At 40.8% G+C, this 22647-nt stretch overlaps 1 protein-coding gene across 5 annotated transcripts in view; it reads right to left on the reverse strand.

The window, feature by feature from the left end:
* Positions 1-1024: 1024 nt before the first annotated feature.
* Positions 1025-22647, reverse strand: part of LOC119729616 (protein prune homolog 2-like) — a 36277-nt gene continuing 14654 nt past the window's right edge. For 2 of the 5 annotated variants that reach the window (XM_038202256.1, XM_038202255.1), the window contains exons 7-18: positions 17341-22581; positions 16712-16909; positions 15342-15477; positions 14234-14386; positions 11864-12025; positions 11177-11279; positions 10415-10546; positions 9549-9635; positions 8956-9054; positions 6883-6907; positions 5475-5502; positions 1025-1882 (exon numbers count right to left, since the gene is read on the reverse strand). In XM_038202256.1, the coding sequence (XP_038058184.1) occupies positions 1239-1882; positions 5475-5502; positions 6883-6907; positions 8956-9054; positions 9549-9635; positions 10415-10546; positions 11177-11279; positions 11864-12025; positions 14234-14386; positions 15342-15477; positions 16712-16909; positions 17341-22581 (7008 nt within the window). In that variant the 3' untranslated portion in view covers positions 1025-1238. The remainder of the gene's footprint in view (positions 1883-5474; positions 5503-6882; positions 6908-8955; positions 9055-9548; positions 9636-10414; positions 10547-11176; positions 11280-11863; positions 12026-14233; positions 14387-15341; positions 15478-16711; positions 16910-17340; positions 22582-22647) is intronic. The other 3 variants (XM_038202257.1, XM_038202260.1, XM_038202258.1) reach the window with 3 other exon arrangements.

The raw sequence follows: 22647 nt of genomic DNA on the forward strand, positions 1-22647 counted from the left end.
GATTAGGGCAAACTTGACACACAGAAAAGCATGTGGAACGCGCACACTGTACACAAACTTGTCAGCAGTTATCCTTTTACATATGCCTGCAGTAGGAACAGTGGGCCTACCTCAGAATAGCGACCAATCTGGACCAAGGATTCTTGAAGTTGACTTGAAGATAAGAGGTCATGTACATGTACAGTACCTGTAGTTGCTGCATAACAGTTCACTGATTTTGAATGACAATCTATAGATTCCTGTACCTACAATTATATTTATCTTCAAGTAAACTTGAATCCTCAATCCTGATTGGTCGATCCATGGCAACAAACCGTGATACATTATCCCATGTAGCATGGTCCATACTGCACTCTGCATATTACGCTATTCGATTCCAAGATGCACGCGTCATTCCAGTTCGTGTACAGCATGTGTGTTCCATTATTACTGAGCTTCAAATTTGCTTGCAAAGATAAATTCGTTATCCCACTCGCACTCCTGGATCAAGGAAAATGTAGTGCGTCTGTGTCCCGCATACCACTCGGCCTTCGGCCTCATGCCATGTGGGACACAGATGCGCTACATTTTTTAGTATTCCTTGAATAACTAATAATGTGGCACCTTTATACACAGTTTTGCTTTATGTAGAGACAGCACATGTATAAATTTAAAAACGAATTAGTTTTAACAATTCTCTTCTTTAAAATTATTCTAAAACTTACTGATGGAATTTCATCTTAAAATAATTCCGGACAACGGAATAAATATGCGGACAACTGAATTTAAGTGATAACTATTCTAAAACAGATGTTTAAAATATGTTACCTACTATATGGGAATTTCAAAGCAGTAAGCACATTGTAGAAAAACAAACTATGTTCATCAGGATAACAAATGAACTATATTTTTTCTTTGTAATTTTTTTAAAGCTATCTTTAAGTTTACTTTCCCGAATTCTTCCACAGTACATACAGTGATGACGTTACCTGTACATGCGTTTTGTTTCATATTTCACCGTCAAGTTTATTTACACAAAGGATGAAAGTTCAAAAGGTAAAAATATTTCCACTTACATGTACATTTGTAATATAAATGAATAAAATAATTAAAATTTAAGGGGACGTTAATATCCATGAAGAGTGGGTAGTTCCTACACGGCCTTTAAAAAACAAAATTTGAAAATAACTGGAATGACATATTTGGAGTAAAAAATAAAGTAAAAAATAAAGTTAAAAAAACCCCAAATTGCAATTTAATCATTTTTTCCCGGATTTCTTGAGATGTCTGCGTATGCCCTTTTTGTGAAGCTTTCTTGCGTCTGTAGTCTTTGATTCTGAGTTCGGATCAGGATGATGTTGATCTAGATGCTGTTGATGATGACGCAGCTGTTGATGATGAGAATGTGAGAGATGGTGAGAGTGGTGAGAAGTAGGAGCATGGAGAGCCGCAAAGGGGTCAATTTCTTCCTCATACTCCAGATCCTCGTCTCCGACGCTCCTCCGATGCTTCAAATCTTGTGCCTCATTCTCATCACTCGCCTCCGCCACATCCTCATCCTGTCTCTGAGCCACGCCCACCTCCCCGTCCTCCGAATCCATCCCGTCATCCTCGATATCTGCAAACATGTCATCCTCCATGAAACCGTGGCTGTCCCAGTCCTCCACGTCCGAGTCCCCACCCTGCTCACGCTTCAGGGCCCAGAGGGCAAAGTTGCCACGCCGCAGCTGTGCGGACATCCGACGCCGAGCCGCCCGGGATGTGGGCACGTATAGCATGTCATCCAGGTAGTCTTCGTCATGCGTCGTCGTCACGATGTCCGAGTCTGGGCCCATGGTGTAGCTGCAGCTGCTCCCCCCATCCTCGCTACTTCCGTCTTTTCCCCTGTTGCTGCTTATCCACCCTGGCAGAGAGACAAATTTCAATATTCATCAAAGCCATTCCTTTTTGGACAAGTTTTCTTCTGAAGTAGACAAATATAAAATGCTGCTGAATTTATGTTGACAAATACGGTTGTAGGCAGATATTGCTTCGAAATTCTCTCTGGACAAATCTGAGAACAGAGTCTGTGTACACTCAGTGTGGTCCCCAGTAATATTGGAAGCATGAAGCCAGTTGTATGTGCTGTGCTAAGATTGGTCTATAATTTTTAAGTCAAATTTTGAGGTGAAAGATTGACTGAGGGATATTACCTGGCCTTCCTATCTGTTAAAGATTTCCACAGGAAACCAATACATAACCCCTATCTTCCCATAAATGGTATAGCTTCAAATGAAACATCCAGGCCATACCACTCCAAACAGTATTTGCAATGTATGCATTAGATGCTTGTTGTACCTATCAAACATGACCCAAGTTTAAACATTGTCCCAAGTTCAATATCCCAATTCTGACTTCAAATTTGATTCTCATAAAGTTTGAACCAGCCTTTACAAAACTTCTTCTGCAAATTCTGCGTCTGTGTCTTGGAAACAAGACCATTGATATGAACATTAGTTGTTTTCTTTCTTCTCTTCTTGACAAATGGCAAATTAGGAATCTTTAGTTGCAACAACATAAATCCAAAATAACGAGAGCTAACTACTTTTTCATGATGTCAGAAAGAAACCTTTCAAGTTTTGAAGAAATATCAACAGCTTTGAAAGATACATGTAACAGGTAGAAAACAGGAGAGGAGATAGGCATAGTGGCCGTTCAAGTGCACTGCATTCAGCAATCTGTGTGTACAACTTGTGGTGTTGCAATAAAAACCTGTACTTACTAAACATGCAACGAGCAGTTCAATGCTCAGTCTTATACTTAAGAAAGACACACAAGCCGGAGTGCCGAGCCTAATTTCATGGCCCTGTTAACTTAAAACAACTAATAAAGTAATAATCTCATTCTGCGCTTACGGTTCAGCAAAGCGATAATGTGCTGACCCTGAGTGTAAGCACAGAATCTGTAATTATGGGATGTGTGCCATTATGTGTTTCGTAGGAAAGAAATACACAGGCATGCAACTGGGAATTTAGAAAAAAAAACGAGGAAAATTCCAAACCACCCAAGACTTTGTAGAGTGTTTCTAAATTTGTAATGGCATTCATGAGAAGTTAAAAACCAGGAATCAGCGGATCCGCGTAAAAGTTGCATGCCTGAATACATGGAAACATAAGTACTGGAACTACACATGGACTTGACTTTTTGATTTGTTCTCGAGTATAGTGTTTGAAAGAAATAATTGGATTGTCATTTTCTTGTTACTGTCGGTTTTAATAAACATATTAACCAAAATAAGTGGCATTCCAAAGAAAAGAAGACTTACCTGGAATATACATGTTGTAATCAAGTTTAATTCCATATTCAGATGTGCAAAATCAGTCTTTTTGAAATTTAAGTGCATACAAATTCTAAGGCATCTTGTTTGTTAAGTGGCATTCCTTTTTTCAATAATTGTAAGTTGTACTTTATGCCGATGCCAATTTTCAATTTGAATTAGTGGTTAAGCTGTTAGAATGCATGCCAAATGACACGTCATGAAGTGGGGGAAAAATGCATTTCAGTACCAATTTTATCATCACATTCAACTCCAACTGGCAGTTCAAGATGAGTTCTCTGTGTTCTTCAACAAATTCAATTTTGCATGTTTTATTCCTCCCCCCCCCCCCCCCACCAACTGTCATATGCACTAAAGAAAACAACATGTTAGTAAAAACAATAATCACTTCAATTTAAATATCAATATGCATAACATTCATTACGGGGAAAAGCATTCATCATCGGGAGAAACACAATTTTGTTAAAAGTCATTACAGTCACAAACAATGTCCATTGCTATAATGTTATCAGATGCTGGCATCAATACAGTACAATGCATAAAAACATGCACTGATGCTCCAGCATGTATCGTAGCATGGAAGGGTTTATAATCAGATTGGAATCTTCAAGAAAACAAGTTTATCATTAACCTTTGTATTAAAACAGGCATGAAAGAAGGCATTTCAAAATCAACAATAACATTATCTGCTGGCAAGAAAATATGAGGAAGGTTCCCCAAACTCTTAATTCCTGGGTAGCTAATTAAAGAAAGCCAGTATTCTTCCCTTGCAAAAAATAATGCCAGTCCATTTAGTGTTGTTCCATCATCAGCAAGACATGCAACAGCCATGCACCATCATGCAATGAATGCATTCCATGCGAGAACACCATGCAAACTAAGGAAGCTGCTTCAAAGAAAAACAGTTCCTCCGAGGAACCCATCTCTGGAACATGCACTCTGGGAAGCACGGCCTCCGGCCCATAACTCAACGACACAAATGAACACAACTTTCTTCAACGAAATGTTTCTACAGCAACTCAACTCAACAACAAAACAAACGGCAGGCAATTTGGGGTCGTTCTCATCAGCAGTTGCCATGGCAACATGCAGGATGCAGAGTTAAGGAGGAAACGAGAACAGAAGTGATTGGAGAAATAGCAAGGAGTTGAGGAAAGGACATTTACAGATGAGGAAGATATAAAAATGATGAACAGAAGATGGGTAAATGGATACGAGATCAAAGATGGAGAAGTATTAGGTTAGATGCAGAGGTTAAGTTAGGGAGGAAAAGTAGTATTTGAAAATTGTTAGGAGGCAAGAAGGACATACTTGAAGACGCAGCATTATAATCAATTTCAGAATTCTGAGAGAAGAATATTCATAGCTGCATCTTGTCAAATGTCATTCTACAAGTTATTTGCATTGAATTACTTGTTGCTTACATATAGAAGGCCTGGTTGAAAAATTGAACAGGCTTGCAACAGAGCGTGTAAGTCTCGCCAGCTTACGTTCACTTTTATGTGAATGTCGCGGTATCAAACACTGACTAGTCTAGTCACAGACTCGTGTTTGAATTTACCAACTTGTTGTCTGCGTGATCGATTGAACAAAGGTTGATTGAAGTCAACAATATGAATTTTATAATAGTCATCAATACGCGATATTTTCAGTATGTTGTAAATTCCAATGTTTTTGTGTGTGTTGAAAGACCCATTTATTATTTGATTGAATGGGCCCAATTCAGGACACAAGATAAACTTATTTATTCTGACACTCCACAAATGGAATTAACCCTTATAAAGAGCATTTTCTTGAGCAAATATTTACAGCTCTCTTAAAGACTTGTCTCATTTCATTATTGATCTTTTTTTTTCGGCGAAAGGACTTACGATTATGGTGCTGCTTCGAACAAAAATAAAATAAGGAAGTTAGGTAAATCAGGACGAGAGGTGGACAAAAAGAAAGGAACATAAGTAAACAAAGACGAAGGGTAAACAGAAAGATGAAAAAAAAATTAAAAATTATGAGCGAAGAAAGGAAAATGGAGTTCCCGTCCGACTCATCTTACATGACAGTGCATCGGACAAGACAAGCCAGGGGTATCCAAGCGTGCACTGGGCCGCCGCGCCGGGCAGCAGGCACCAAAGATACAACGAGCAGCGAACAACGGCCAAAGCCAGGGATGATGAGTACTGACCCCACACAGCTACGCCACCACCACCCTCCTGTCACGGAAAGATACATAGATGGATGGATATACGGGTGTCCAGACACAATGGATGGTCGGGATTTTGAAAATGATGAAACAGTGTGCTTGAGCATTGGTGAGGGGCAGGGGTAGGCATGGGTGGCTATTCAAAACAAAAGACCTTATAATTTTGTATTGCATGGTAGGTACCAGTAAAGCGTTTTTGCATTCATTGTTACTTAATTTAAATAACAAAGAACCCCATCTCAGACACCTGCAACATGTAAAGTCTATTCATCTGGGCTCAAAGTTATCAAAGAATTTATGAATGGTAAATTTTTTTTTGCTTAGTCAAAGTTTTAGTAATATTAAAATCATGATTAAAAAATGGCATTTAAAAAAAAAACACCATAAACTAAAACATAGGGTAACAAATCAAAGCTATTCAATTTATAGCTTTGTTCATTTGAAATGTTTGAAAGTTAAGCACATAATTCAAGGAATATCCCCTCCCCCACCCCCCCAAAAAAAAAATTTCAAAAATTGAAACAAGTTTTTTTTTTTACATGAACTACGTGCGCATTTTCAGTTGGTGAAAGACGTACAGGTCCACAAAACCACAAACTTTAAAGCTTAGTTCTGGAACCCCGCCATTCACAACAAAATGAATAGCCACCCATACATCATTGAACCTTTTTTTGGGAGGGAGCTTTAACTAGAGAATAAAAAATTAACCAACCATCAGAGACAGAAAATATATCATTAAAACCAAAACAAGTAACATCTGGGGAACATTTCAATGCAAAATGTTCAAAAAATTGTGAGCCCCACAGACTTTTTTTTTGGAGGGGGCGCATCTTTTAAACTTGTCTTTTGTTTTGGCTAAAAACTGTTTTGGCCTTTAGTTTTTTTTTCTTGGCCAACATGTAAACTCTATTCTTTCCTAAACATGGCTCTATCATTGCAGTATGTGGGAGGACACACATACAAAGCACTCTCAGGATATATCTACACTGCACAAAAAATGCATGCATGTTGCAGAAATCGCACAAACAATAATCAGGATTTCTTAATCCCTACAACTTTGGTACAAAAGAAGTGATAGACGTAGAGCAAATTTTGTCAATGATTCTTTTTGGGTTCTTTTGGCAAATGGATGAACATGGCAAAAAATGATCACACAGATTTTTGGAAATGAATGGAATTCTCAGACAGAAAAATGACAAAATAGCTAAAAAGTCAAATTAGGTTTTGCCCTTCACCGACGTTTTTTAAACACTGTATTCTCAGCTAAAAAGTCAATCTGTAATAGTGACTGCAGATTTACACAAAAAAAAGATGAGAAAACTGTAGCTCAATTTACAACGAAAAAAATCAAAATCTTTTGAGCTGTGAAAAGTTGACAAATCCAAATTACCTTCTGTGTCCTGCCTTCATCAAATCTGCAGGATGGTGGGCGGAGACAACCGTTAAAAAAGGGGATGGGAGAAGCAAGGTGGGAAAAAATTAAGGTGAATGAAAATGAAAGAAAAAAAAAGACACCACTCCGACAAGTAATCACAACATCAATAAAAACTGTCGACTAGTATCTTGGAACACACGCAATATTTGATAGGATAAAAGTCGGTAGGAGAGCGAAAATGGGCATCATTATCATATTTATTCTGATATGTCGTCTGTTTCATCATCATTAAATCAGCTTAGGAAGCTACTGGTATGGGTAAACTCAAGACCATTGTAACTATTTTCATTATAAATATTTTCAAAATTAATGAGCAGTATTTTATTATGGTGACGGGTCAATGTCCCCAAACCTTCAGAAAACTTGTACCCATTTTACTGATGTTTTGTATTCGCTTAAAAGGGGACCAGACTAGACTTAAACTAGGATATCCATAGAAAGTCAGCATAATTGGGCAAAACATTAGCAATAAGATTCAGTTCAAAAAGACTTCTCAAAACACCACATCTGATATCTTTTGGGATTCATGAACTTGATGAAGGAACAGGCTAAATAATCTTTTTAAATATGTGTTCTCTATTAACACCCTTGGAAATAAAGTAGCAGTCATGTTTCAAAGAATTTTAATCTTTTTTTAATGATTAAACAAAACCACAGCATAATACTATGCAGTTTTTCACCAGAACACTCATATCTGGCACTGCAATGTGCAGGGTTAGGCATCTGTGTGGAACATCATGCTATGTGGACAAGGATACTGGTATAAAAACGAATTATACACACACATGCAAAAACAAGGCACAAAAACAATTAACAAATTACGACAGTCAAGTAAAATGACCAATTCTGACTCGCAGCGATTCACCAAACTGACTATAAATAAAACTAACAGGTTGCAAGGGGGGTTCGAGGATTTAGGAAAAGTCATTTAGGTAAAATTTCATGTTTATAAGGTTTCTACTTTACGACCTCAGAGTGTGATAAATTTACTATTCACACCTGAAATTAGAATGTAATTACGTCTGCTAATGTTCTTTTTCTTCAAAATTGATGTCCAAAAAATGGTATGTTATAGGAGCAAAACAAAAACTTGTTTTCTTGAAAATTTAAACTCCATATACAGAACCTTTTAAAAACTCTACGTACCTTCCTGCACTGATATTACATAGGGGAAAAATAGTTGCATATTTGCTGAGAAAGATCTAAAAATGGTTTTTCAACTAAATGCCGGACCAAAGTTATCGGCATTGTTGTTGGAGTACAAGAACAGTGCCTCCAAAAGCAGCAAAATCGAACCTTACTGAGGCCGACTCAACAAAGATGTTTAATCCAAAATTGGTTCTTCTTCCTATTTGGTTTGGAATCCAGGCTATGATTAGACTGGTGACATGTACCATACCAATGGCTTCTCTATTGGGGAAGAAATCTATTGGTGTAACCATGGTGATATAAAACTGATGAATACAAAAATATGTGAATGATTAGTAACAGCCAAAAGTGACAACAGCCCAAAACAGCAGCATGTTAGTACACAAAACGCAGGTGATCAGCTGATGAATCTGGCAATCTCTAACAATTGTTCGTGACGTTCATCTATAGGTATATGTATTTATTACGGTTTATTCATGCATACCGTTTTCCACAAAGTAGATGCCTTCAAGTTAAAGTGTCTTACATTGTGATAATGAGAAAAAAAGTCACCCAGTGTCTTCCTATGCAAAGTGCTGATAATGGCAGTGTAGGTGAAAATTAAATCTCAAATTTTCTCATATTTTTTTTTTTTTTTTTTTTTGGTGGGTGTTGGGAGATGTTCTGCAACATTCAATGTCAGTGTCACTTTATCCAGCCCTAAGTTGGTCGCCTCCTAGTTCCTCAATGTCTTTGTTTTGTGTGCACTTATAAACAAAAATCCAACCTGTTAAGAGACAATTCATACATATGAAATGTTTCAACGACGAAGATGATTTTCACAATGGTTATCAAAATGCAGAGCAAACGAGAACGACCCAACTGAGCATGTGCACTAACCTTCTGACCTCATCCGGCACGTAAATATACTCCATGTTGACCAGCGCGGGTAACTCGTCCAGCGCTTCCACAAACTTCAGTTTTCTGCTAAATTTGGAACTAATTACAAAAAACAAACAAATAAACACATTGAAGATGTAGTCTCCCCAATGCAAAACTTCCATCTAAAAAAACCTTTACAGATGCATTGTCTTTGTTCCTCAAAAAATTTGACTTTAGCCCCCCTAACAAATTTTCAACTGAAACACTCTGAAAAAAAAGGCTCTATTTTGGTTTCTTTTGTACACAAATAGATTCGCCCTGGAAGAAGTCAGGTTCCCAGTCCCTACAATATTGATTCAGATATTGGCAGGAACCAGTCTGGCCTACGAGAACTTAAGTACTGTGTGGTGCATATTAGAAGGTGGGCCCATTTTTTTCATTGAATTTCTCATTCAAAACTGGATAACTTTTGTATTACGAGAAAAATGGCAATTTTAAACAAAATCTGTTCGGGGAAACTCAAATATAGCACAGAACATTCTTAAGTATCGTAAACAAGTAATATTATTAAAATCATTTTAATCAGAAATTTGAATGACTGGTCTACTGACCTGATGAACGGTCTGGTGAATCGTACGATGGTCCTGAGCCACATGGTAGGATGGACTATGTATAAACCCTTGAGGTTCTTGCGAAGTCTGGAGACAAGACAATATAAATCAGTGATTATTTCATGCTCCGTATACAAGGACCCCCTCAAGGCTGACAAAGAGAGATAAACAACAGAGACATATATGAGACACTTTGGCCGCGTCTGAATTACTTGGCTATGGCTATGGCTATGGCTATGGCTATGGCTATGGCTATGGCTATGGCTGGAAATAAGACACAGGTCTATGGGAAGTGGATCAATAACGTGACAAGGCTATTCAAGGCAACCTTCAAGAAGTCAAATCTCATCGTACCTGGGGGGACAGATCTTTCTCTGTTGCAGCACCACATCTCTGGAATCAACTACCTCTTCATATCAAAACCTCCACTTCTATTCACTCATTCAAAACATCTCTCAAAACACACCTTATGTCGATCCGTTTTTCCGTAATTAAACTGATTTTGTTTTGTTTCGTTTTCATTGTAATAGCGCCCTGAGCACCTTGGTGGATAAGTGCGCTTTATAAAACTTCATTATTATTATTATTATTATTAACCTTCTCGTCATGTTTTGAGGGTATTCAAAGCTTTACAAGACTTTATACCGTAACTTTCAATTTCTGATGGCATAAGTGTGAAGTGAAAAGGAGGAAGTCAGCTTGTAGTTGATTCTTGCTCGGCTGTATATGATAGCACCACCCAATCATGAGTGACAATCGGTAAGTCAGGCTAGCCAGTCCAGGATGAGCAGAAACCATAACATTCTGGGGCGGTTAGGGTGGTATAGCTTGGGTGTAATTGCTTAAAACCAAGATTGTAAGCCTACTTTCTGTCGATCATCTGATAGCATTTCCGCATCCAGTTCAGGCTAGGGATACGATTCTTGGGGGCTGCTCCGTGGAAGTAGACGATGACGTAGTCGTTGGCAACCAGTAGCTCCAAGGTGCTGATGACATACCTGGGATGCAAAGAAAACAACAAACGAGCGAGTTACTGATTGAGATGTGGTTTTCAAAGTTTACCCCCCCCCAAAAAAAACCCACTGTTTAGTTGCTCTTTAATATTGAGGGGTAATAAATGGATTTTGCAGCACCCTGATACAAACAATTTATCATCATCATCTTCTGGCCTCAACTGCTGTGCATGCTGCCTAACTAAACTTCAATGATAAAATTAGGTAGGTATTGTCTGCTATATTAATAAGATGGGATTTTTGCGTCGGGGTGATGTAAATCAAATTCGGTTTTGCCCTTCACCAACGTATAAACACTGTATACGCAGTGTGTACACACTGAGTGAAAGTTGGAAAAAATCACCTGGGTGGTTGTCTGCTCTAGTAATCAGATGGTTGCAGGTTCAACTCCAACTTACATGTATTATTTTTTTTTAATCACAGACTCCTGGAGGAACTGAGCCTAGATTGCTAATATGATGATGATGGTGTAGGGTGAAACCAATGTATATAACGCACCAACACGTAAATCAAATTTTATCTTTAACTCAGAAAAAAATGTATCCAAGTCTCTAAAAATCTCAAGAAACCTTATCTCAATTCTCATCCACAGCATTTTACACAGTAGTAACTTACAGGAAGAGGTTATTCATGATGTAGTTGTAATCTTTGCGGGACCTGTCTGGCATGTAGCAGGATGCGATTACAATGATGGCATTCACTCCGTCACCATAGTAACCTGTACAAATGGAAGGGTGACAAATGTTACAAAACTTGGTTGGTTATTCAAGAAGAATCTAAGGCAACTCCAGGCCATTGCTTAGCCAGAAACAGGGTTCCCAAAGAAATCTTAACGTGAACTTCCATGACTTTTCAAGGATTAATAAGGGCTTTCCAGGACCAATTCCTGCACTGTTTTACCATCTTAGGACCCAATTTACAATACACTGGCCAATCAACACACTGAAAACAAAGACTGACACAAGCAAAAGTATATTGTAAACTGGTAAGCAATCTAGGAGATGGCCATAGTCAAAAACTACGTATCATCATGTCTGGGTTGTGTCCGATTCCATGACTTTTTCCTTGGAATAGCAACATTCCATGACTTTCCATAATAATTTTAAATTCTAGGATTTTTAAGAATGTTTGTAGTACAAAAGGATTTTCATGTACTTTAAAGCCCAATATTTACACGTACACACTTTTTTGTATCTCGTTGCTAACAGTGACAATCGTTTAAAAAATATTAACGAAAAAAAGAGAAGAAGTCAGTTTGAATTGTTAACAATATTGAACGTTAAGCCCTAGCCCTAGCCGTACCTCCATGAGACAGGACTTTCTTGTAGGGATTGATAGCCCTCATGTCCAGGGTGAATTCCTTGTTGGCTATGACCACCTTACGCCAATTGCGTCTATCCTCCAGCTCTTCCTTGGCCGTGTACTCGGGGATCGGCTCCACGCCAGGAGACGGCATGGTGTCATCTGATGAGGGGGAACAAATTAATGCTAAGTAAGATATCGCAAATATTGGCTGGTTTTTGCTATTTTCTTTGGAAATGCCTTGGTTGTTTTCTGTGTGTGTAAGACCACAAGCAACTAAACACAGAACTGAAACAAAACACAATTTCAATTAGCCTTTTTGAGATATGATGGACACAATAGTAGGCCTCCAAACAGTGACCTCCTTTTGTGTCGCCTCATTTTGTGTCTCAAAAAGCCAAATGGACAAAACTCCCACATAAAAGAACCACAAAAATAAAATGAAATCCACGAACAAATGAATATCACAGTTGTACAATGTACATACAATGTACAAATAAAACAATACAACACAATGCAAAGTTAATAAAATAGCAGAAGTTAACAAAACTACACCAGGTAGGAAAGGAACACAGTATGACACGGCAATCGGAACAACAGAAGGATAGCATATTAATAAGTACGAGATTTTAGAAAAACACAAAAAGTATCACTGAACAAAAGTACATTGAAGAAAATACAAAAATGTAAAAGATTAAAACATATATATAAACAGGATTAAGGAAAACTGAAGTGTATAAAGCAATGTAGAATGTTAGAATGGTTGTCTGTTTGGTTATGGGCTCTGTGCACAAGTACCCCCTCAACGATAAGAAAGGGAGAGTTGGGGGAGACCACTGGGAGAGACATTCCAACGCATGTGTAGATGCTATGGCTTTGTGCACATTCAGAATAAAAGTGGCTGGGCTCGCAAAAGTGGTAAAAAGTACCCCCTCTTTAGTCACGCATTGAGCCCATGAATCAAATTAACACTTAACAGTACAAATTTATAACAGTAAAGATAAGAATGAAAGACCACACAGTATAGGAAGAGTTGAGATTCTGCCTTTAGTTGTAAAACTGCGAACTGCTACAGACTGTTAGAAAGCACATTTCTGGCAAGTACCAAGTTCATTCTACCGATAAGAAGATCCTTGTTGGCATGTGCACATTGTCGTCTCTCAACTTTGCACTATTCGCATGCATGAAGCAGGACAGCAGAGCAATGTATCTTTCTTTGGTCATCGTGATATTGATGTATGTAGTAGTTCACAAATTAATATTAATAGTTCTTGCAAGGAGTAAAGGGATATTTCTCATCAGAGTTAAAATAGATATACGGTACATGTATATGAGTTCATGTAAGTCAGAGCGTATGAGAACAAACAGCAGATCAGACACAGAAAATATTAGAAACACAGAAAATTAAAGGTACATAGGATCATTTACTTTTTGTGCATTTTTGTTGCCTTTGAAGCAACAAACTTGCTCATGATCATCAGAAGGGCCTGCACAAAAACAAGACAACTATTTCTTGTTGAACTTTGAGCTCAGTGGATACTATAAATTTTGAGAAAACAGAGAAAACGTATGCACAATTTTTGGGTCTCGTGACTGGAGCCTGTTCCTAACAAAAAACTGTGCCGGGGGCACACTTTCTTCAACCACCTTCAATGATTGTTTTTTTCTGAATATCATTTCAGGCGGAATCATCTCACAGGGTGTTTAGTACCAGTCCTAACTTCACTTTGAGCAAGAATTTCTCGTTAACTAGGTAGGTACGTTTCCGGGTACCTGTTATTGCAAATGTTCCAACGTACCTTTAAGAAATTATACAAACAGAAAAGGTTGAACTGAAGTGATCAATAATAAAGCAAACATCAGGTGAACAAAACAGGAGCTGGACCAGTGTTCTTGTCAAGTCAATCTCAAGACCTTCCACAAGTCCAGTCACAAGTAATGGGGGTGGGGTGGGGGAAGAATGGGGGTGGGGGGATGAACAATAACAAGGGAATGGCTTATGACTTGACTTCGAACTGGATGACTTGTCAATGACTTGTGAGGACTTGTGACAGACTTGACTACAACACTGTACAGAAAACATGGAGATTAGATGCACACGTACAATGTACAACAGAACAGGTATACAGACAGCCCACAAAAGAATGGATACAGACAAGACACAGAACATACATGTACCTGAACAGAGAACAGGATAACAAATAGAACAGAAACTACACAGGATTGAACATTAAACCACTCACAGAAACGGCAGTTTGAAAACTATATGTACATGTTAAAAATGAATGTTATGTTGTTGTTAGTCCGGCTGTTAGTATTACACGGAGTGTGACGCTAGAGAATGGATGGTGCAGATCGTCCAAATCTTACCATCCCAGGACATCTCAGCGCTACTTGGAGTCAGAACGGCCGGCGTTGAGGGGACACTGGCCTCCCCGTCCAGGCTCAGGGACAGCCCCACGGGGATGGGAACCACCTTCCGGGGACTGTTACTACTCCAGCTCCGCTGGTCTCGACCGTTGGCTGAGAGTTGGAAGTTTTTTGGATTTTATGAATTTTAAGCATGCAAGGGAGGGAGGGGGGGGGGGGTGGAAGGGAAACGATTCCTCAGAGCTATCATACGAAGACAACCAAGCAAAGACGGTGATTTCTGCGGCATTTGGCTGGTAAAATGTGACTGGTAACCAAAAGGACATTTTGGTCGTTTAGGCTGGAAACCAGGGAGTATTTGTTTTGTCATTCTGACCGGTAACCAAATAGGCAATGTGTGTGTCATTTCGACTGGTAACTGGAAAAATTGTGTGTCATTTTGGTTGGTAAAAGGCTATACGTCGTTTTTCATTTTAGCTGGTAATCAGAAAAACGTTATCATCCATTCTAGCCGGTAACCAGAACGAAATATGCAGTTTAACAGAAGCTCTGTGAAATCCAAACTCCTTGTTGACCGAGTAACGTAATTTCATTTTATTATTTTACAGAGGGTAGACTCAAGAGTGCTGTTTTCCAAGATCGTTGCTCAGCAACGTCTTTCGCAGCTTCATGAAATGGTGCCAAGTTTAGACGGTGCAGGCTACAAAAGAAATTGACACCAGTGTTTGATAAAAAAAAAAAGGAACCAGCTTTTTCAGACTCGGGCCGAATTTCAATTTCATTAGTGCTAAGCAAACATCAGCCAAATACCAGTCACAAGCAATATAAATTACATGGCATTTCAGTTGGTAAACCGGTTTAGCTAAGCAGATTTCACCAAATTTCTGTACTTAACAGCTCCGCAATATTTGCCGCTAGTGGTGAACTCAATACCACTTGGCAAAATGATCCAAGATTTCTTCAGGACCAGAGACTTCTTTCTTTCATTTTCAACAGCCAAATCCATCACCCTAAAAAGGGCCCTCCATAAAATCCACTTGATGCACTCAAGTGAGTACCCTCCGTAAAATCAAATCACTTTTATCATTTCGACCCTGTGGATATTCACCTGGTGATGGAGTCTCATCAATGTCATCATCCTCGTCGAATCCATCGTCCCCGGCAAGCCTCTCTGCCCAGGCACTCATGCCTTCCACTGAACCGTCGTCGGATAGTGTGCTGTCACGCTTCCGGGACTTGTTATCCTGTTAATATATAACACGGTGAGGTGAAATATTACAATGTAGGAGAAGGGACATACGATACGGTGGGGGATTGCACGTTTGGAATGAAGAGGTCAGTTTTTATTGTCACTAGAGGCTTCCTGAAGTTTATCACCTTTTCCTCATTCAGGGTTCCCACAGAAATCTTAAAATATAATTCCAAGACTTTTCCATGACTTTTCCTGGACAAAATTCGGGCTTTCTATGTCCAATTCCCACACTGTTTTGGCATCTTAAATTAGGAGCCTATTTACAATGCACTGGCCAGTCATCACATCGAGGCAAGGGATACCACTGCCTTCCAGCCTTCCAGTTTGACACAAGACCACTGAGCATCACAAAAGCATCAGAATGTTGCAGCGATAAACGCATACAGAGGAAGTAAACTAGAATGCAAACAGGGAGAATATTAATAACGCATCACCAAGTATGGGCTGTGCAGGATTCCATGACTTTTTAGTGACTTTTTTTCTTGGAATATCAACTCTCCATGACTCCTGGTAAATACCAAAATTTCATGTCTTTTCCAAGACTTACCATGATAGCTTTAAATTCTAGGATTTTCAAGGATTTTCACATGACTGTGGTTACCCTGTTTGTTTGCAATGGACTTAGAATTACACCTGCCATGGGGACCTTTTTTTTTTGCAAAGTAAATACATACATTTTCTAACCTTTTCTGCATTTAGCAGCTCACGATGAAATTGTGCTCAGTTCAACTGCATTTCCAAACTGCCATTGGGAAGTTGTGCTTATTGTGGACTACAACAAGTAAATCTCATCCAAACAAGGGAGGCATCATCTACAATCTTGCACACTAAACCAATTAAAGCTCCTAAAATGCTGCCAGTGTATGTGTTTTACCCTTGGTGGTACCTGCCAAAAGCTTGGTAAAATTGTGCTTGATTTTGACTTCTAAATCACATCTAAACAAAGGATTAATCACCTCATATCACACATATCCATCCCATTAACAAGCTTCTCAAATGCTGAGCGGGCATGTGTTTTATCACTGACCTCTAAATCACATCCACACAAAGGATTCATCACCCACAATTTCACACAACGATCCCATCAAAACCTTAAAAAAATGCTGCCATTGCATGTGTTTTGTGTGATTTTGCTCACTTTTGACTACTAAATCACATCAACCACGTTTACACACATCAATCCCACCAACGTGCTTCCCAAAATCCTGCCAGTGACTGTGTTTTACCTTTGGTGGTACCCTCCTCTTAAAGAAGGAGTCCTCTTCCTGGAGACTGTCCACACCTGCCAGCTTCTGTTGAGAGAACTCGTCATCTTGCCACTCGTCGGGCAACTCCACTCCCTCCATATTCTTCTTGGCTTCTGCTGTTCTGACGGACATCGTCCGCTGAGGGGACTTCCTCTCCACGTTCTCGCTGAGGGATTTCTAAAAATAACAGACAAATGGAGGTAGAACAAATGAATCCAGTATGCAAACAAGGCAGAAGTTGTTTTTTGCGCTTTGTTATTTATGAAACAATTTCGAGATTTGTCATTCATATTGTTTATCACAAAGATTTCTAAATAAGAGTCTTGCTTGTGTCCTGGGGCAAGACACTGAACTTCAATTGCCTTTCTCCACCCAGGAGTATAAATGGGTACCTGTGAGGATAGAGACCAGATTGCGCTGATCTAGGCTGCAGAAAAGTGGTCTTATGGCTGGTTGAACAGGGCAGTCCTGTGACAGCTACCGGTATCTTTGGTGGAAAGCCCTATATAAACACCTCACATTATCAATTTATAAAACTGTGGAACTGTTTTTGTAGTAACTCTGACTGAAAGGAAATAGGAATGCAGAAGACATGGACATTTACTCACTTTTCGTTCTTTTTCAACAATGACATCCATCAGCTTCTTATTATCATCCCATTCTCCATGGATGTCCTCTACCATCTCGGTGTCGACAGATACAGACCTCTTGGCAGCAGGTGGCAGACCCTTGTTTTCAGTGTCAGCCCCCTCCTCCTCTGTCCTATCCAATGTGTCCTCATCGGTTCCGGTATCGTCCAGCATGTCGAGGCTTCTCATACTGATGGGGGTCAGGGGGGTACCTGTGTCTGATAGCATCGATATCGGAGTTCCGGCGGACATCAGCCTGGCTGATTTGGGTGTTGACTTGGCTGTTAAAGCTAGTGTTGAGGGTCTGACATGTGGCTCTGTTGTAGAGCCTTCCACTTCGCCGTCGGCATTGACATACTCCAGGATATCCGCGAGGCCAAACATGGACGTCTGCCGGTTGTCATCCTCGATTTCAATGTCCACATCCTTCATGGAGTCTTCAACCACCAGCTTTGTCTTCCCTGCTGTTGTCTGGTTGGCAACCTCTTCGGCATTACTGCTGACATCTTGGAGTCCCTGTTTACTTATGACGACATTGACCTCTATTGGTGATTTAGGGGCTTCGTCCATCTCCTCATTTGGTGTCATGTCCGCGGAGATGGTCAAAATTGGTGTTTCTTTTTTGTCCAACTGTTCCGCAAAATCCTTTGATTCCTGAGCCAGCTCACGGGGGACTTCCTGCTCAACTGGCAATTCTGTTGTAGCTATCAACTTCTCCTCAGAAAGCTCACCAGCCTTGTGCAGAGCATCCTGATCTGATGACAGGTCTTCTCCTTCCTCAACAGATGGCAGCACTTCTTGTGAAGGCTGCTCTTCAGCCACTGTCATGACAGATTCTTCTTGGGATATTACAACCTGAGCTATCTCTTCCTCAACTACTAACTGAGGTGGCTTTGATGAGAACTCCTCTTGTAAAACCTCTCTGGGTGCCTCTTCTTCCTCCAGCCTTGTTGGCTGATCAGTTATGCTTTCTTCTGTAACTTCCCCATTAACTGAGACTTCAGATGATGGCAAGGCAGATTCTTCTTGGGATATTACAACCTGAGCTATCTCTTCCTCAACTACTAACTGAGGTGGCTTTGATGAGAACTCCTCTTGTAAAACCTCTCTGGGTGCCTCTTCTTCCTCCAGCCTTGTTGGCTGATCAGTTATGCTTTCTTCTGTAACTTCCCCATTAACTGAGACTTCAGATGATGGCAAGGCAGGTTCATGCTTCACTGTTTCCGAAGTCTGCATCACATCCTCATCTTCAGTGGCACTGTTAAGCTGGTCCCCAGATGCTGCTGTATGGGCTTCTTCAGAATGTGAGCAATTCTTGAGCCGTTTCTCCTCCAAGAAGGCAAACTTGGCCATCATAAGGACCCCTTCTACTAAGTCACTAGCCTCCTCTTGAAGAGCAGCACTGTCTGCTCTTTCAAGTACATTTTGTGGACTGCTTCTTCCCGATTCAGCAAATCCAACATCTGTCGGAATAGGAATTACATCTGTTTCTTTACTATCAGTCTGCATTTCTTCTGCATAATAGTCATCAATGACTCCAACTTGTACATCTCCAGAGAAGTCTTCCGACAGAGTAACTTCAGGGATGCCATTGATACACTTTGCCAGATCTTCAACTTCTTCTTTCTCTTCTTTGGAGTCAACCGCTTGATTTTCATCCTCCTCCTCAATTTCCTCTTGGATGTCCGCAATCTGAAAGTTTCCAGCTTCATGTGAAAGGTCTGTCACTATATATGAGTCCCCGCTGGACGGGTCGTCGGAAATTATATCTGAGGTGAACTCACTGTCGGGACTTGTAACTCCACTGGAGCGAGCGGGTCCCTCATCTGACATTGGGGAGAAATTCTGCTCCGCGGATGCAGTAGCTCCTCCCACAGACAGCTCAAGAGGGAGAACATCAAGTGCGCTGGTACTATCAGGACCTGAAACCTCATCCACTACATCTGGAGCAGACTCCAGAACACCTGTTGTTGCTGGTAGTATTGTTTCTTCGGCTTTATCCACCTCTGATTCTTTGTTAGGTTGGAGGTGTGATTCCAATGGCACATCATCTGACACACTGACATGATCACCACCATCATCAACAATGTTCTCATCAAGCTGATCAGGTTCCTGTGTATCTAGTTCCTCTGGACTTTCTGGGGCCAGGAGCTCATCTATTGAGTCTGGAACTGATTCCACTTGATCAATTTCTTGTGATGATACTGTTTCATCATCTTTCATTATCTCGTCAGGCTGCACTTGAGGTTCCTCCAAATCTGTGGCATCTGGAAGCACCATTTCAATTACTGCACCTGCCGTTAGAGTGGCATTTTCCTCACTTTCTTGTACCTCTTTAGTATCAGCTGAAGCATCATCTGCTTCAACATCACTTGGTTCCTCACTCACATCCTCAACCGCTGATACATCTTCTGAATGACCGGCATGGTCTTCAACACCATCGTCTTCCATCTCTTGGAAATCATCTGTGGCATTATCAACCACATTCTCCTCTTGATCATCAGGTTCCAGAGCCTCTTGCCCCGTAGGACTTGCTGGGGCTGGGAGCTCATCTGACCCCTGGACAGATTCCAGTTGATTGACTGCTTCCGATGATATTTCCTCATCTTGCGCAGAGTCAAGATGTGATGCGGATGTCCCTAATGCTGGAGTATCTGAAAGTACTGGTTCAATGGCTGCATCTTCTGCCAGAGTAGCACAACTTTCCTCACTTTCACAAACCGCCTGGATATCAACTGGAGTACTATTGGCAAGAACCTCATCTTGTGCACTACTCACATCCTCCTCATTTACTGATACGTGTTCCTCTTTGGCTTCCCCTTCTTCACACTGATAATCATGTGTCTGAGATATTTCTATGTCATGTGCTGTTGATTCAACGACTGCTTCAAGTGAGGTCTCAACCAAATCCGAGTCAACCTCAGGAATGTCCGCTATCTCATTATCATTGGAAGTAGTAACTGGAGGCTGGTCTTGAAGTTCCTCTTGCTCGGAATCATCTAAGTTCTGCTGTTCCTCTTTTGTTGTTCTGTCCACAATACTATAATCGGCAGATTCTAAACCAATTGGTGATTCCATAGCATCCAGAGACTGTGAAAGTTGAGTGTCTACTTCCTCTTGGTCTCTCTTTAAGGTTATAGAGATACTCTCATCCGGTGACAGGTCTGCTTGTATGTTACCAGACATCTCATCCAATTCTACATCTGCCTCATCCTGTTTGTTTTGCTGAGCAGATGCTTCATCCTCTGACCCCCCAGAAGCCGCTCTCTGATTGTCCCCAACAGAGTCCTCAGGTGACTTGTCATCATCAGTGACATCAAGATCAGAACCTGGGGAAATCTGTTCCTCCACCTCCTGATCAGCTTTATCCAGATCCATGTTGTCCATTTCATTGAATCCCTCATCAGGTTGGTCTTGTACCTCGACTGCTACTTCCTCATCACCCACATCTTGGTTCTCATCGGATGGCAGGTCATCAAGAATGTTATCTTCTGGTTTTTCAAGGATGTTTTCAGTTTCGGAGGTCTCTTGGTCATAGTCCGATGAGGTCCGGGATATCGTAATTTCTGGAGTTGGATGAAGAAGCTCTTGAGCCTGGACTTCCGCTTGATCAGTTTCAATGCCATCAAGATCAAGGAGATTAGAGGATCCTTCTACTACTGGGGGAATAGCTGGGGCTAAATTTTCACCCACCACAACTGGAGAATCAGAGTAGGAATCGGTGTCAAGTAAATCAGAAGGTTCTGCTACTACCCCAAAACCTGGACTTCCAGGATGATAGTCTGCAACAGCACCAAAATCAATCGTAGATGACTCAGTTGCTGCATTCGATGAAGTTTCTGTTGGTGGTTCTGATGATTTGAATGGATTTGTACTAGCTGCTGCAACGTCATTAGATGCTTCATCTGTGAAATCACTTGTTGGGGACCCGAAAGCTTCTATCCCAAATGGGTCATTATCTGTCTGACTTGGTATGGCAAAGGGATTGTTGTTTGATGCATCAACTGGGAGGACTTCAGCATTATCTACTGCAACTTCTAACTGAACGTCGGAAGAAGGGTCCAACCATTTTTGATCCGCTGCATCAGGACTTCCCGGGAGTTGATTCATGAAGTCTCCAAGATCAGTCGCAGAACTCTCAACAGTTGTCGAGACAGACGCTTCGATAAGAGAATCACCTGAGGCTACAGGTGCTTCAGAGACTGATGATGCAAAGGGATCCAAATCCAGCAAGTTATTTCTGTTTGGATCTTCATCTATGAAAGGATTTGCCGAGACAGAGACGGTAGTCTCAAGGACTGGTGCTGGTAGGCCCACATTGGTGTCAAAGCTGAAGAGATCGTTTGTGGTGTTGGCCTCAGCAGACTCGCCAAATGGATTTTGATTGGGGTCGGACGGGGCTGCCGGCTGTGACATGAAGGCATCCAGCCCCACAAAATCTCCTTCTGTGGAATCTGCAAATGGATTGGAAGCAGAATTGGCGCTGTCAAATTCTCCCATCCCAGGCTTCTGTGTTGATGCAAGATTGTCTAGCCCAAGGAGGTCCTCTGATCCACTTCCAAAGCCCATGGCATCACTACTTGGACTAGAGGGTGTAATGCCAATGGTGTCAACGCTGTCCCCGGAGGAGAATGCCCCGCTTCCTGACGTCACCATCCCGTCCTGGTTTCCAGAGAATGGGTCCAAATCCAGGAGCACTGATCCGGCGTCGATGCCGCTGGAATCCGGCGAGCTTATCGCCTGACTGTCCCCAATCCAGAGTGGATTATCCATCAAGACTTGCTCATTGGCATTGTTGGTATTGTTAGAGAGTTTCAGGAGGGTGTCGTTCATGTCAGTCAGGTCAGATTCCGTTGCCACATCTTCCTCGACCTGCTGATCTTCATCTGGGGAGGAATCCTCCTGACTGTCTAGAAAGTTTTTCACCAGGGGAAGCACCTGCTTCCTGGATGCTTTGACATTGCCCTGGTAGTACACAATCAGACCAGAGGAGTTTGTGTACAACTCTGAGAGAACCAGCTCAGGAGATGCAGATTCCTCCAGAGTCTGGATCAGTTCATCTTTCATTGAGTCAGAGGAATTGGAAGAGTAGACACAGATTTGCCTGTGTGCCTTGGCATCCTCTGCTACAGTCAGAGCCATCAGGACAAGAAGTCGTAGGTCTTTCAATGTGCAAAAGTCTTGGAGTCCAATTTCAAAGTCCGGCTTTTCTACAAATTCCTGAGAAAAAAAATACCAAAATATTAAAGTAAGTAAACAATTCTTTTCAATTTTCTTCTGAAGTTT

This window comes from Patiria miniata, unplaced genomic scaffold (genome assembly GCF_015706575.1).
Source record: "Patiria miniata isolate m_02_andy unplaced genomic scaffold, ASM1570657v1 HiC_scaffold_21, whole genome shotgun sequence".
Taxonomy (NCBI): domain Eukaryota; kingdom Metazoa; phylum Echinodermata; class Asteroidea; order Valvatida; family Asterinidae; genus Patiria; species Patiria miniata.